Source organism: Orcinus orca, chromosome 13 (assembly GCF_937001465.1).
Source record: "Orcinus orca chromosome 13, mOrcOrc1.1, whole genome shotgun sequence".
In the NCBI taxonomy this organism is placed as follows: Eukaryota; Metazoa; Chordata; class Mammalia; order Artiodactyla; family Delphinidae; genus Orcinus; species Orcinus orca.
The window spans coordinates 65,004,341-65,019,228 of record NC_064571.1 but is presented as its reverse complement, the minus strand read 5'-3'; the positions used below and the strand labels follow the sequence as shown (position 1 = coordinate 65,019,228).

General features: G+C 42.2%; 1 protein-coding gene across 1 annotated transcript in view; it reads left to right on the top strand.

The window, feature by feature from the left end:
• Positions 1-14,019, top strand: part of RASGRP3 (RAS guanyl releasing protein 3) — a 110,447-nt gene extending 96,428 nt beyond the window's left edge. Inside the window, exons 14-18 of the mRNA XM_033425272.2 lie at positions 2,224-2,371; positions 7,343-7,379; positions 9,860-9,985; positions 10,332-10,696; positions 12,259-14,019. Of these exons, the coding sequence (XP_033281163.1) occupies positions 2,224-2,371; positions 7,343-7,379; positions 9,860-9,985; positions 10,332-10,696; positions 12,259-12,267 (685 nt within the window). The 3' untranslated portion in view covers positions 12,268-14,019. The remainder of the gene's footprint in view (positions 1-2,223; positions 2,372-7,342; positions 7,380-9,859; positions 9,986-10,331; positions 10,697-12,258) is intronic.
• Positions 14,020-14,888: the final 869 nt, after the last annotated feature.

Here is a 14,888-nt window from a genome sequence, read left to right as displayed (position 1 = left end):
GCATGGTGGAGTCCTCAGCATCAGTGCACCCAGGGGCAATCTTAAAAGTCATCAAGTAAGTAAGATCTTTTTTTACATTACTTACGATCTTCAGGAGAGCCGGTGATGGCTGCAGATAGCCAAGAAGTGTTTATGCTTTGTTTTTTCATTTGCTAGTTCAGAGGTTGTCTTGAGAAACAAAGGAAAAAATATATTTCTCTTTAGCTTCAAATGATTCATGGGAGATTAAATAACTTCAGAGGCTAAAACCTGGATCATTAAAAAATTATAATGATTAAAAAAAAATTTGCCAAGAAACCCTGGCATTAATAATTTTATCACTTCATTTTTAGTTATGTGAGATCAGTTCCTAGTTTAAAAATCATCTGTAATGAAATGCTGGATTTTATATTGGTTAAATGTCCAAGTTATATCACATTAAAATTCTCTAATATTTTTGTTGGTGTGAGAATTAAACGAAAATTAAAGCCTTGGTACTTTATCATAAACATCTTAAAACCTTAATCCATCTTCATTGTATAACAGAGAATACTTTTAAAATAAAATTAAGTTATTAGAAACATACACTTCCTTTATAAAATAAAACTTAAGTTTTATTTTATAAAACTTACTTCCCACTAACTACCCACTTCTTCCCTCAGTTTGTTTGTCAGTGACATGTTCGTAGAACATGAACTTAAAATCACTTCCCAGTCTTCATTTTGTTTCTCTGCCGGTTCTCGTTTGGAACAGAGAGTGTCCCAGCAGATATATTTTTTTTCCTAAAAAAACTTTTTTCCCCTAAAAATGAAGGTTTAAAGTATTCATAGCTTACATGATTTCTTTTGTCAGACAGGCTTAGATATGTTGATTTTGAGAGAAAAATGGACCATCCAGGAGAAGAGTCTAACAAGTTGTCAAAGATATGGCGCCAAGATTCAGTAGAACGGTTAGGGCAAGAGACGTAGATTGTTAGGTCTTCAGCCCAGTCGTGTTAGCTGGAGTTCCAGGAGTGTGAGCACAGTCTGATGGGAAAGTTTAGAGGAACATGAGCACGGGGACCTGAGGAATGCAGCTTCAGGGACTCCTCTCCCCACGTGCAGCAACTGAAAGGAAGACGTGGATCCTGCAGAAGAGCTGGCAAAGGAGGCGCATAAGAGGCAGGAGGGAAACCAGGGCTACATGGAATCACAGGGGACTGTGGAGGAGGGAGTGTCAAAAAGGAGGAAACCTGTCCCATGTCACATGCTGCCAGGAGGTCAAGTTCAAGGAATGAGAAAAGGCTGCTGAGGATGTCACTGTGACAGTTTCAGTAGAATGGTGGGTTAGAAACCTGGTTATATGGAGGAAAGAGTAATTGAAAGAAATGGAAAAAATCTCTAACGAGTACTCTTCTTGAAAACTGCAGGAGTAAGAGAAGAAAAAGGGAAAAGACAAATGTTGGAAATGGAGGCAGGATTGAGGAAAGACATTTGTAAGGAGGGGAAGTCCTGAGTGTATTTGTAAACAGAGGAAAGAGTGGGTGACAAGATGCAGCAGGAGAAACATGGTCCTGGAGAGGCTGGAGAGTGGGGGAGGGGAGAATGACCCCCCAAGAGAGGACCGACGAGATATAAAGGAATTCTGAACTGGCATGGAAGGGTATGGAGAGAAGGCAATATGCAGCTCCCTTACGCCAATGGATTTGATCTTTTTTGGTAAACAAGAAGTCAGGGTGTGTGGTGGTAGATGCAACCAGAGTTTCTATGTGGAGAAGATCTGGAAGAATCACTCTAGTGAATGATCTGTGAGCCAGTAAGACATGAATGAAAAGATTACCAGTGGTAGTGGCCTGGATGACATCAGGCAGAATGAATATGAGAATGGTAGGTCCAGTTTTCACAGTTTTCTGCCTTTCTCTAGCAACCTGATTCTTGCAAACTCTATTGTGAGGCAAAGGCTAGAAAGGAGATGTCTTTCTGGAAGCTACTACTTGGTAATGAAGAAGACTTTCTGTGCTGCAGTGCACAAGCCACACACACACACACACACGCACACATATCTTCTGCTTGCTAAGAAAGCCTTTGACACTGAAAGCTGTCCTTTGAGTTTCTCTCTTTTCAGATGTGACAGGAAAGTGAACATTCCCCACCCCCCACCCCCCGCTTTTGTCCAGAAAGGTTTGGGAGGTGAGTGATTTAAGTGTGGCAATTACTTAGCAACATGGCATTCAAAGATCCCTCTCTTCTTTGATTCTCTTCACAGGGATGGTCTAATTAGTAAGGATGAAATGATGGCTTACTTCCTGAGAGCTAAGTCCCAACTACACTGTAAAATGGGACCGGGATTTGTCCATAATTTTCAGGAGATGACCTATCTCAAGCCAACCTTCTGTGAACACTGTGCAGGATTTGTAAGTCTGTTTTCCATTGCTTTCTCTTCTATGTAGTGATTTGTGCAGTATTCTGAGAATGTGGGAAAATGATACATGAACAGAGTCCATTGTCTGCCTTAGATCCAAAGTAAAACATGATGGCTCCCTGAAATTAAACATGCAATTAAAAACGAAAGCAAGATCTGCAGATTTAGCTATGTTCTTTCTAGGAATGCAGGGCTGGAGAAGACAGGGAAGGTTGGTGAGGCGTATTAACTCAGGAGAGCAGTTTGTCTGTTAATACCTGCCAGGGAAAAGTTCTGCCCAATGAGCCATGGCACCCATCACTGAGTGCAGTTAAGTGGTATATTTATTATAGCCGGTTCCTCTCAGTTCTTGTCTCATATGGTGTCAGTCACTAGAAATCTATCATGATATGGCTCCATAATTCATAACTCAGAAAGGAAAAAAAATCTTTTCGAAGAGAAGATGGTTATAATAATAAATAACATTTACTTGGCATTTGACAGTAATAAAATATTTCCTGAGGCATTAGTGTAATTAATCCTCATAACTAGCCCATAAGGTGGGCCTTTTACTCTCCCCATTTGCATATGAATGTAGAGAGGTCCAGAGAGGATAACTCAAGTTTCCCAGGTTTTCACAGCCAGTAATGACTAGAGCCAGGACTCAAACTCTAGTGTTCTGGCTCTACCTACACCACCGCAACAAATGAAGGTTGTACACCTCACTTCCCCACATCTGATTATCCTTTAGCAACTAAGGTCATGTTTGGCCCTGGTGTTAAACAAAGACCCTCGAGCTCTGAACATCTTCTAGTTGATATCCAAGTAATGTAAGATGGAAAATGTAGTACTCTACACAAGGGTAGCCCAGCAGCCAGGTGAGTGGCATTTGTCCAGATGCCAGCTCAGTTTTGTTAGCTTCATTCAGCAGTCATGTCCCCCTGTGGACCCGTATGGAATTCGTAGCTGATATCATATACGCTCCCATTAAATTACATTTTTCGCTTTCAGTCTTGAATAACTGGCTTTGGGGAGCCAAAGGCAGGCGTTTGAATTCAAGCACACACCCCGCTGAGAAAAGGTAAATTAGAGGCAGTGGTTACCTCAAAGATGGCCCCCCCATGATCATAGAAGCTGCTGTGATCAAGGGCAAGGCAGCCTAACCTGCTCTCTTAGCCCACCCCAGGGAAGGAGAGGTTCTCCTACCAGCTACACCACTGGGATTGCATCACCTGACCATTTTATCATCAAACAAATACATTTCCTTCTTCATGTATCTCTCTTCTGATGGGAATGTTTGCCTGTATCTAGACCTGAAAAATGCTCAAGTGGTACGGAGCCATGTGTAACTCTCTCCTGCAGAGTGAGGCCCAGGGAATCTGTTTGGCCCTGGCCTGGCACAGCCAAAAGTCAGGCTGAGACATCTGACCCATGGTGTGGTGTGAGAGTTGGTAGGTCCTTATCAAATCTCAAGGTCTTGTCTCTGCTCTCCAGTCCTTCTGGATGTCTCTCCCTTCCATGGAGGCTCTGGTTCTATAGAAGCAGCAAGGTAGGCTTTCTTGGGAGCTTCCACACACTTCCCTCCCCAACTCATCGGAGCGGATTTGCTGGCGCTAGGTTTTTGATGCAGCTGTGATCAGGTCGAAAGCTCTGGACTTGGAGTCCAGAACTCTGACTTTGAATCTCAATTCTGCCCCTTATTAATCTATGTCCTTGACCAAATTATTGATCATCTTTGAGTCGCTGTTTTCCTATCTGTAAGAGGGGGTTAAGACTTACCTGCCATGTTGTTGTGGTATTAAATGATATCAGACATGTTGCATACCACAGAGCTCAGAGTGAATCTTTCTCTTTTTTTAGTGTTCCTTTATGCTTTTGGAGTTTTATCGAAATTAACTCATTCAGAGTTTTAATATCCCTTTTTATTTTTCAAAATATACTTAATTTCCTTTCTATAATTTGAATTGATCTTTACTCACACACCTTTTTTAAAAAGTTCTTTGGTTTTCAAAGGGATTTATAAATACCATGCTCTAGCTGGGTCATTGAAAGGAACTGTGGGGGAATAGAAGGAACTATTTTTTAGTGCTTGGACCACCTGCTTTTGAAATAAATTCCATTTTAAGGGTAAGGAAGACAAATAGACACTGCTTGAAATACATTGATTTTAGAATTAGAATTCCAGAGCTGAAAGAATTTTGCTAATTCCCTTATTTTGAGCTCTGGAGAAGTTAAGTGACTTCCCTAAGGTCACATGGATCACTAGCAGCAGAACCATGACTCATGTTTAGTTCTTCTTACTCCCAGTCGAGTGCTCCTCCCACCAGTCACTCCAAGTCTTACAGTAGCCTCAGGTCTCTAAATCAGAGACTGTGGGAAGTACCCTCTCCTGTCCTTGGCTGGCACGCTGACCCAGAGCCTATTCGTGCCTCGTGTTGTCTCCCGCTTTTTTTTTTTTTTTTTTTTTTTTTTTGCGGTACGCGGGCCTCTCACTGTTGTGGCCTCTCCCGCTGTGGAGCACAGGCTCTGGACGCGCAGGCTCAGCGGCCATGGCTCACGGGCCCAGCCGCTCCGCGTCATGTGGGATCTTCCCGGACCAGGGCACGAACCCGTGTCCCCTGCATCGGCAGGCGGACTCTCAACCACTGCGCCAGCAGGGAAGACCCCCTGCTTCTTAAGTAAGCATTAGCAAGCAACGCCCTGACTTGCCCGCCTCATGGGACTCATGCTTGACTTTATCTTCTTCAGCAGTTTCTGCAGCTGTGCTAATAACGTGCCATAGCCAGAGATTTGGATGCTTCTTAAACCTTATCCTGTCTTGTCCTAGATCAGCGGCTTTTGTTCTGATCACACACAAAACTCCCAGGAGCAATGGCTTCCTCTCTTTCCCTGAAGTGACATACTCTTCACATTCTTCTTTTCCTACTTACTAGCTATGAGATCTTGCCAAATGACTTCACCTCTCTGTAGCTTAGTCTCCTCATCTGTAAAAATGAGAAAATTATTATTACCTATCTCATAAGGATATTGTGAGCATTAAATGAATTGCTACATGGGACTTCCCTGGTGGTGCAGTGGTTAAGAATCCGCCTGCCAATGCAGGGGACATGGGTTCGATCCCTGGTCCGGGAAGATTCCACATGCCATGGAGCAACTAAGCCCATGCGCCACAACTACTGACCCTGCACTCTGGAGCACGCGAGCCACAACTACTGAGCCCATGTGCCACAATTACTGAAGCCTGCACTCTAGAGCCCATGCTCTGCAACAAGGGAAGCCACCACAATGAGAAGCCCGTGCACCGCAACGAAGAGTAGTCCCCGCCGCCACAACTAGAGAAAGACTGCGTGCAGCAATGAGGACCAAACACAGCCAAAAATATATAAATAAATAAATTAATTAATTAATTAAAAAAATGACTTGCTACACATAGCTTAAAACTGTGCCTTTCACATAGCAAGAGTTCATTAAATGTTAGCTATCATTGTTATTTTTGTTATTACTATTACCAAGGGCTCTGTGAGGAAACGATTTCTCATTGCTACAAAGTTTCCCAGATGTGGGACCTTGCAAATTATTTAACTTCCTGCATCATCACACTCACCTTTTATAAAAGGGAAGCAAACTGGATTATCGTTAAGATCCTTATAGCTCTGACAGATGTGATTGGCCTACCCACCCACTTTCCTTTTCCGTACTGACACCTCCCCATCCCTTTTCCAGTCATCCTAGGCACCTGAGGCCTCGCTTCCAGTTAGTTGTCTTAATAATCCTTCCTGTCTCCGAGGCAAAGTGTTGCCCTGTCCCAAGAGACATTTGCATTTTAATAATGTTTTCTGGAGGACCAAATAACTTTTAAGGCTCAAAGGAATCACTCTCCACTGATGGAATTTCCTTGTCAGAAAGAGAGTAAGGAGCAACTTTCCCAAAGCCTTGAATCCCTTCACATCAGTAGCTACTCTCCTAGGGCCATGATGCCCACACTCAGGGCATTGTTCTGCTATAACACATTGTGAACAACACTCCCATCAATGCCAGTAGCCCACCAGCCCTCTTTCTTTCAAAATTATTTTATTAGGTAGATATCAGCCACTTAGCCTAACCACTCAAAGTGTAGAAATGGAGCTTCTCCAACTTGAGCTAAGCCCGTTTAATTCATCAGCACTGTATGTTCCTGATGCCCCTGGTTCCCATATGCAAGTGCTGCAGGAGGCCTGGGAAAGAATGTGGGAAGTTCCCTTCTTCACAGAGATTACAGTGTGGCAGAGGTTTGTGAAGACACCACCACCAGGATGATGCCCCTGAACCGCCTGGGCAAACACTCCCTTGTTAAACTGTAGGCCCTCACATCTCTCCTGAGACTCTCGTCACTTCCTACATCCTACTCCTTACTTGCTTGGCAGAATCTGAGCCTTTTCTGCATCTCCCACAGCCCCAGCACAGGCCAAACACGCAGCAAATGCAGAGAATAAATACACAAACAAATGCAAAATCTTTTCCTCTTCTGTATTCTTTCAAGGTAGAAATGCTTCTCAGAAGAGAATCAAGCAAAATCCAAATGCTTTAGTGGGATGCATTGCTTGGGTCGCTTAATTTACCGTAGGGGGCGCCAAGAGCAGCTAGTGTGATTTTAAAAAAAAGCAGAGGGAGCCAGGGGCTATCAAAGGCAGAGTGACAGAGTCTCCCTGTGAGTTTTGCTGAGAGCGCATTATGCCAAAGTCCAATAAATGCACCAACGTCAGTTTCCCATCCCAGCTCCCGTTTGGCTCCCAGAAAGAAAAGGGAAGCAAAACTCCTGTTATTGCCCCAGCTGCGGTGGGCTGGGAGAGGGTCCTTCTATCTGACAGGAAGGGTGTCAGGAGCAGCTACATCCTGTTTGTGCTCTACCAGGCATCGCGTTTCCCAGGGCTTCCTTCTCTGTGGCCTTGTTTTCTTTCCAGATTTCTCTCCAGATTCCCTGACATTACTTTGTCTTTTGTTACAGCTCTGGGGCATAATCAAGCAAGGATACAAATGCAAAGGTAAATGTTACTTTGTTAAAATTTTTATTTTATTTTATTTTTTAAATTAATTTGTATTGGAGTATAGTTGCTTTACAATGTTGTGTTAGTTTCTGCTGTACAGAAATGTGAATCAGTTATACATATACATATATCCCCTCTTTTTTAGATTCCCTTCCCATTTAGGTCACCACAGAGCATTGAGTAGAGTTCCCTGTGCTATACAGTAGGTTCTCATTAGTTATCTATTTTATACATAGTAGTGTATATATGTCGATCCCAATCTCCCATTGTTAAAATTTTTAAATGTGACTTTTGGGGCAGGAATCATATTTGTCTGAAGGAAACTTTTTTTTTTTTTGCCGTATGCGGGTCTCTCACTGCTGTGGCCCCTCCCACCGTGGAGCACAGGCCCTGGACGCGCAGGCCCAGTGGCCACAGCTCATGGGCCCAGCCGCTCCACAGCATGTGGGATCCTCCCGGACCGGGGCACGAACCCGTGTCCCCTGCATCGGCAGGCGGACTCTCAACCACTGCGCCACCAGGGAAGCCCTCTGAGGGAAACTTTAAAGCTCTTGGCATCACAGAGAAATTGGGGCTTTGGGGCTACTGGCAACTGAAGAGTTAACGGTCCAGTAAAGGACTCCCTGAAGTTTTGGAGATCCCAGGCTGGAATTTTACCGCTTGTTACAAAGAGCAAGGAAACCACACTTATTATCCCACACACATCTAACCCCTATCTCTAAGATGTCTTGCCCATAATCAGCACACATTTAAGGTGGGAATTCTGAGGAGGGCAAGCCTAATGGAAATACTGTATATAAGAACTTTGTCCTTCAAGGGAAAAAAAACCCCATGCTCATTTCTGTAATACATATGCGTTTCTTTCTACTCTCACATAGCTATTCCTTTCTCTACTAAATCACAGATGATGATGAGAAAAGAGGAGATACATTTGCCCCTTTCAATGAATTTGTTCATATACTTCCCCCATTTAATTGAAATTTATAGCAATTGAATAAATATATATTTGATAAATGCAATAGGAATGTTTGGCTACTTGTAGATATATGATTATTACACATTATTGGTGTTCAGAAAACTGCTGGATATTTTATGCAGACTGTTTATACTGGTTCTTTTAAGAATCTGATAATGCTCTTGAAAAATATAATAAAGCCACAAAATGAAATATCTTAATCACAGAATGCCTTCAGATTAATAATGTTCCCTTGTGATGCCTTTTTTCTCTAGCTGTCTTTCAGTATTTGGCCCTCATTTTACATGGACAGGGAACTTCCTTGAACCTCTATGGGAGCCACCTTTTAGTGCTCAAAAAACAAACAAAAAAACCCTTCCCTTTTGTTCTCTGAATCAGTTGACTTAGTCTAACTTGAATTTTTACTTTCAAGCAGCAGAGATACTGGTTTCTGCCCCTTATCCCCTAGACACACACAGACACAGACAAACACACACACACAATTTTGTGAAGATGAAAATCAATTAAACCCTAGGATCTCTGTTCAGATGGTATTTCTCTTAAAGACATATAGAGTGAAAAGTCTAATTAAAATAGACCAGACATGTCATTGCAATTTGATCTTTCCCTGATGTTATTAAAAAACCATTTGAAACAAGACCATTTAGGGGAAAACGGGTATTGGAAATAATGAGAAAATTCCTCTTTGATGGTGAGAGAAATATACCCTATAAAATGATCATATCTGTTCAGTGATTTCAGAGAAATGTAGGACCCTCATCGTATGAAGTAATTGTGTTGCTATCTGCCAAAGTGGCCAAAATTTTGTACCCCAAGTAGCAATTAATATCTACTTTCTTAACTAAAGCATCTAATGGGAAGGCCACAGAATCTGCTGCATGCCATTTCCAAGCCATAGTCAAATCTGAGACATGTTTATTGAGCATATGCTCACCTTGTCTTCTGCTTCTATGCCAAGAAAGGAAGCAAAAGATATAATCACTTGCTCTGGAAAAGGTTTTGGGAAATGAAGAAGAATAGAAAATGCAGACAAATACTGAATGGAGGGACAGCTTGCTGTAAATATTTAGAGGCAACTGTAGGTCCTGGGAGAGACTAGATGCTGAGGCTTCTCACCCTCATTCTGGCTCAGGGAGCCTCTTTGTGGGGAATCCATCTTGGTCTGGAGAAGAACCCCAGTTCCATGTAATTTGCATTTAGTTTTGGGCAAAGGCAACTCCCCATTCAGGCTGCCCCTGCTTGTTGCTCCCCAGCACTTCAGTGAACTGTGTAGAAGAAGCAGCTGAACAAATACAAGAGAGAACTTTAGGAACCCCAGGAAGGGAAGAGAGTCCCACTGGCCCTTTTACTAGACCTAGACACACCCTGTGGACCTGAGATTAAACACAGAAACAAGGGTGGGGGAGGGGAGGCGTGAGAGCCCAAACGCCAACCTGGAAGCCTGATCAGCACCTGACATGTGGTTCACACTAATCACCTGTGATACTTTTGGTTGTTTCAGACTGTGGAGCCAACTGTCATAAACAGTGCAAAGACCTCCTGGTTCTGGCCTGCCGGAGATTTGCCCGGGCGCCCTCCTTAGGCAGCGGTCATGGGTCACTGCCTGGAAGTCCTTCGTTGCCTCCAGGTAATGTCCTCAACTTTCTTTCCTACTGCAATTTCTCTCTGCTCACCTTCCATGCCTGCACTTTGGTTGGGTTCTGGATCTAAAGCTAGTCAGAGCCATTATAAACATAAAGGTCTTCAGGGTAAGCAGCAGTGGCTAAAGACCCTTGAACCCTACATGCTCCTTTTGGCTTTTGGGTCTCAATAACATGCAGTTCACCTGAGGTCAATTTCATTTCACCTCTGGTCTGTTCCTCTAGGACCTTACCCGTAAGACTCCTGTTGTTTGCACCCACTTTGACGGTTTGCTGTGAAGCAGTCAGATGTATGATTAATCACAATAATCACAGTAATCTTTCCCCTTCCAGTGCAGGATGAGGTTTTCGAGTTCCCTGGCGTCGCAGCTGGACACCGAGACCTGGACAGCAGAGCCATCACACTGGTCACAGGCTCCTCTCGCAAGATCTCCGTGCGGCTGCAGCGGGCCACCACCAGCCAGGCCACCCAGACCGAGCCTGTGTGGTCAGAGGCTGGCTGGGGGGACTCAGGGTCCCACACCTTCCCCAAAATGAAGTCCAAGTTCCATGACAAAGCAGCAAAGGACAAAGGCTTTGCCAAGTGGGAAAATGAGAAGCCCAGGGTGCAGGCTGGTGTGGATGTTGTTGACCGAGGCACTGCGTTCGAACCAGACCAGGATGAAGCTGACATGGTTGAGACCAGACAGGACGGTGAGGTCAGTGCTGGTCAAACCACAAATAAAATCAGAAGAGGGAGGCTGAAAGCAGCTGAGATGAGTGTTATAGTGAGTCCACAAGGCAGCCTGGTAGTTTTGAAAGCAGAATGGTTGGGAATCAAGACATATCACTTTTAGTCTTGTCTTTGGCTAGTTATGTGACTCTGGACAAATGGTCTCTTCTCCTTGGACATCAGTTTTATGATGTATAAAACTGAACCGAATGGGTTCTAAAACTCAGTGAAGGTTTCTGTGTCTGTATACTGACATGATGTCCAGGGACCCTTGACTGTTGCTTGTATCCAATATAACAGTACGCTATACCCATCAGCTTAGTTTTCCAAGCTAGAATCAGGGTCCAAACTCAGAGGAGGCAGTGAAAGCAAAAGACATGTAGATAGAGAAGGAGAGCTGGAAACTCTTGCCCCTACTTAAAAAATAATTAAAAAAAGGCTTTTGACAGCATCATGGAGGAGAGGGTGGTGAATATCAGAGACATGGGGACCTCAGCGTTCTATGTGTCAGGCTTTGCCTCCACGCAAAAAGTATGTTCAAATCATCCAAAGCAAATTGGGAAACATGGAATTTGTTAGAACAAGCTGAAAATATAAATTGATTCAAGATGGACTTAGATAAATTTATTAGTCAACAGTCCATAGTGTATTAAGAAAAAGGATTTGGGGAAATTGGTGTCACATTCCTAACCTAAAAGTAATGTCATGGAGGGAAGCCATTGCCTCCCTACTGAATCATTTTCATAAACAGAATATTAGGTTAGGTAGAGACCCTACTGGATCAAGCCAGTGCTCTTTTTTCTCATGACTGGTCCTCCACATTCCACCTGTCCTCAGGAGATCTAAGCGCACAATCTCCATAGTTTCCTATGATGAGAAAATCGCCAATGACCTTTAACCAAAATTCCTCTAGTTCCTTCCTCATCGAAGACAATTAGTAAGGATGCCGCACATGGTCTTCAGTAGTATGAAGTTTATCGTAAGTTCCTTCTGAGCCATTGTTTCCTTTCTTTTAACACCAACTTTTTTTTTTTTTTTGTGGTACACGGGCCTCTCACTGTTGTGGCCTCTCCCGTTACGGAGCACAGGCTCTGGACGCGCAGGCTCAGCGGCCATGGCTCATGGGCCCAGCCACTCCGCGGCATGTGGGATCTTCCCGGACGGGGTCACGAACCCGTGTCCCCTGCATTGGCAGGTGGACTCTCAACCACTGCGCCACCAGGGAAGCCCTAACACCAACTTTTAAAACAGCTTTATTGAGATATAATTTATGTACTATAAAATTTTCCCATTTAAAGTGTATAATTCAATGGTTTTTAGTATATTCACTGAGTTGCACAACCACCACTACAATCTAATTTCAGAACATTTACATCATGTGCTGCGTGGACTACATGGTCTTTTATTTCCCTCTATGAATCTTGAGTATACAAGGCACTGATCATTTGAGATGTTCCCTTGAAATTATCTGATAAACTGCTTTCTAGGAGTAGTCTTATTTTTTTAAATGAGATGCAGCCATACAACAGGTTCTGATTCGTATTGCAGGAAGGCTGACTTCAGGCTGAGGACACTGAAGGCAACTGTGTTGGCATTTGGAAGGAGCAAGATGAGACGCTCTGAAGAACACTCCAAAACTCAGGAAGTTATCTGAAAAGATATCTGGACATTTACTGCCTTGTGACACTGTGGGATCTCCCTGATTGAACTATGGGACAGAGGACTTACCCTATGAACTATTTATTTCCTCCTTCCCTGCTCCTAGTGAGGTGCCACAAAGACTGTGTTATGTAGTTGGTAGTTTTCTCTCCTATCTTTCTCTAGAGCCATTTATATACGGGTGAAATGAAAGCTTTTGTGCATGTACTTGATATTCATTCTCTAAACTCAGACTTTGCTTTTTCTGTGAGAATGTTATTTCAGTATTTTTATAAACTTTTGAGGGGGGTGTTTAACGAGGAGTCGATTTAGGGGTCTTTTTGTGGGCTTTTTGGACGGGACCAGGACTTACTTTTTTGAGGGACAAGGAAGCTCTTCCAGACTTGGAAGGCAGTGGTTCTTCTAATGATGATCTGCTGCAAGGAGAAGCTGTTTACATTGTTCTTACCATACAGTTGCTATTATAATGTGTAACAAGTCACACTTCTATAATCATATAAGTCTTGCCAATTCTGTATCACTAGGTAGCTACGACACAGTCATGAAAACTATCCTAATATTTATCATTGCCATGGGGGGAAATTAACTAAATACATGTCCCATCTCACTAGGTTTAGCCATCTTTCATAAGACTGCTATTAAGAAGTATGAATAACAATTAAAAAAATCAATTCAAGTTTTTGGGAATAAAATTCAGGAGAAAAACAAACCATCCCTCAAACCCCTTACTGAAATACAATTTTTAAAATTCAACCAGCAATTTTTAAAACCTCAAAATAGTTTTGAGAATTTTGTTTGTTATAAAAGAAAACTTTCTGGTTGTGAAAGAGAGCTCTCATGCTCTTCCTCAGAAATTGCCATCATGATTAAGAAGAGTCATAGAAAGCAAATCATCACAAACCACCTTTGATTAACATTTCATTTAAACTTTTAAAGTATCAATATTTTGAATATCTTCCTTTGACCCAACATTACTAGACGTGGGTCTGTTTCTTACATGATGAGAGAAGAAAGAACTTGGTTGAAGACGTTCAAAAATAGAGATGGGTTTGAGCCTATGGCTGAGGAGAATGACCTGCTACCAAGTGCCCAGTCAGAAACTGGACCCACAGAGGCGCATTGGTCTGCATTTGGTAGTTTAAGTATATATAATCCACATAAGACTGAATTTGTTTCTTTTGGGGCAGTCGCTTCAATAAAAAAATGCCTTTCTTCTCATTTTCCATTAGGTAAATGAAGACAGTTCTGTTCAACAAACACTTGAGTACCTGCTCTGGGCAGGTCCTATGTTAGATGCACAAAGAGGAACAACTCTTCGTCTCTGCCCTTGGGAGCTGAGAGCCCATGGGCATTTAAGGCAAGATGACCCCTTAAAATAGAGTTTCAAATTAGGTAGAACTGACTTAATCATGCCAAACAGATTCAGAGATCAATTTGCAGAGATATTGCAAGTTAAATGAAGTTATTAGGTGAGGGAGTTGTGATTAAGCTCAAAAATGTAAGAACTCACCATTTGCGAGCACCTCAGGAAGCAAATAGCCATCCCCAGTGTTGGTTCCATGTATATATACCCTCTATTCCTATTCATAAACGCAATGAAATACATGTTAACAAAATTAAAAAGAGAAAACGGCAATTTAAGTACAAGAAACCCTTCTTGTGTGTGTGTTTTTTTTGTTAATGAATGTTAAGACTATTCTTTTTCTTCTCAAAGCAGTTATTTCACTTGCCACTTAGTTTGGGTTATTTTTGATTTTTCACATATGAGAAGAGTTTTATAGGATCAGCCTTCCTGTTACAACGATACTAAATGAACCTCGAGTAAAAACAAACCAAAAAAATAATAAAACTAACATATTATGTGTATATATGTACGTAAACTATTTTTGTATATGTGTGTATATATGTGTTTATATGTATACACAGGCATGCAAACACACACACATACACACACACATACTACTATTATTACTTTGCTGAAGAGGAATTCGAGTCCATAATAAAGCTGCTTTATAATTTTGATTATATCATTTACTCATAACCAATGGTGGCTCTGATGTTTCCAATATGTCCATTTCCCATAATCAATAAAATAAGTAAATTAGGCAAACCCATGGTGGAGCAAAAAGAACTATGATGGTTGGTTCCTCCAGACCTTCCTTTTGTAGGTTTGATGATCACTGTCAAAGCAAAAACAAAACCAAAATCTTAACAGTGAATATTGGGAGTTCCCGGGTGCTCTAGTGGTTAGGATTCTGGGCTTTCACTGCTGTGGCCCGGGTTCAATCCATGGTCAGGGAACTGAGATCCCACAAGCTGAATGGCACAGCAAAAAAAAAAAAAAAAAAAAAATTAATAATATTAGATACCAAGAGAGGAAATGTTAGATACTGCAGCTGGGTCTTCATTGAAGGATGTGCTAATTGTATTGATGCTTTTTGAGATCTGCCTAAATCAGAGAGTGATCCTAACCGGTATTTGAACATTTTATGTTGAGTGGTGTTTCCTGAAGCAATAAT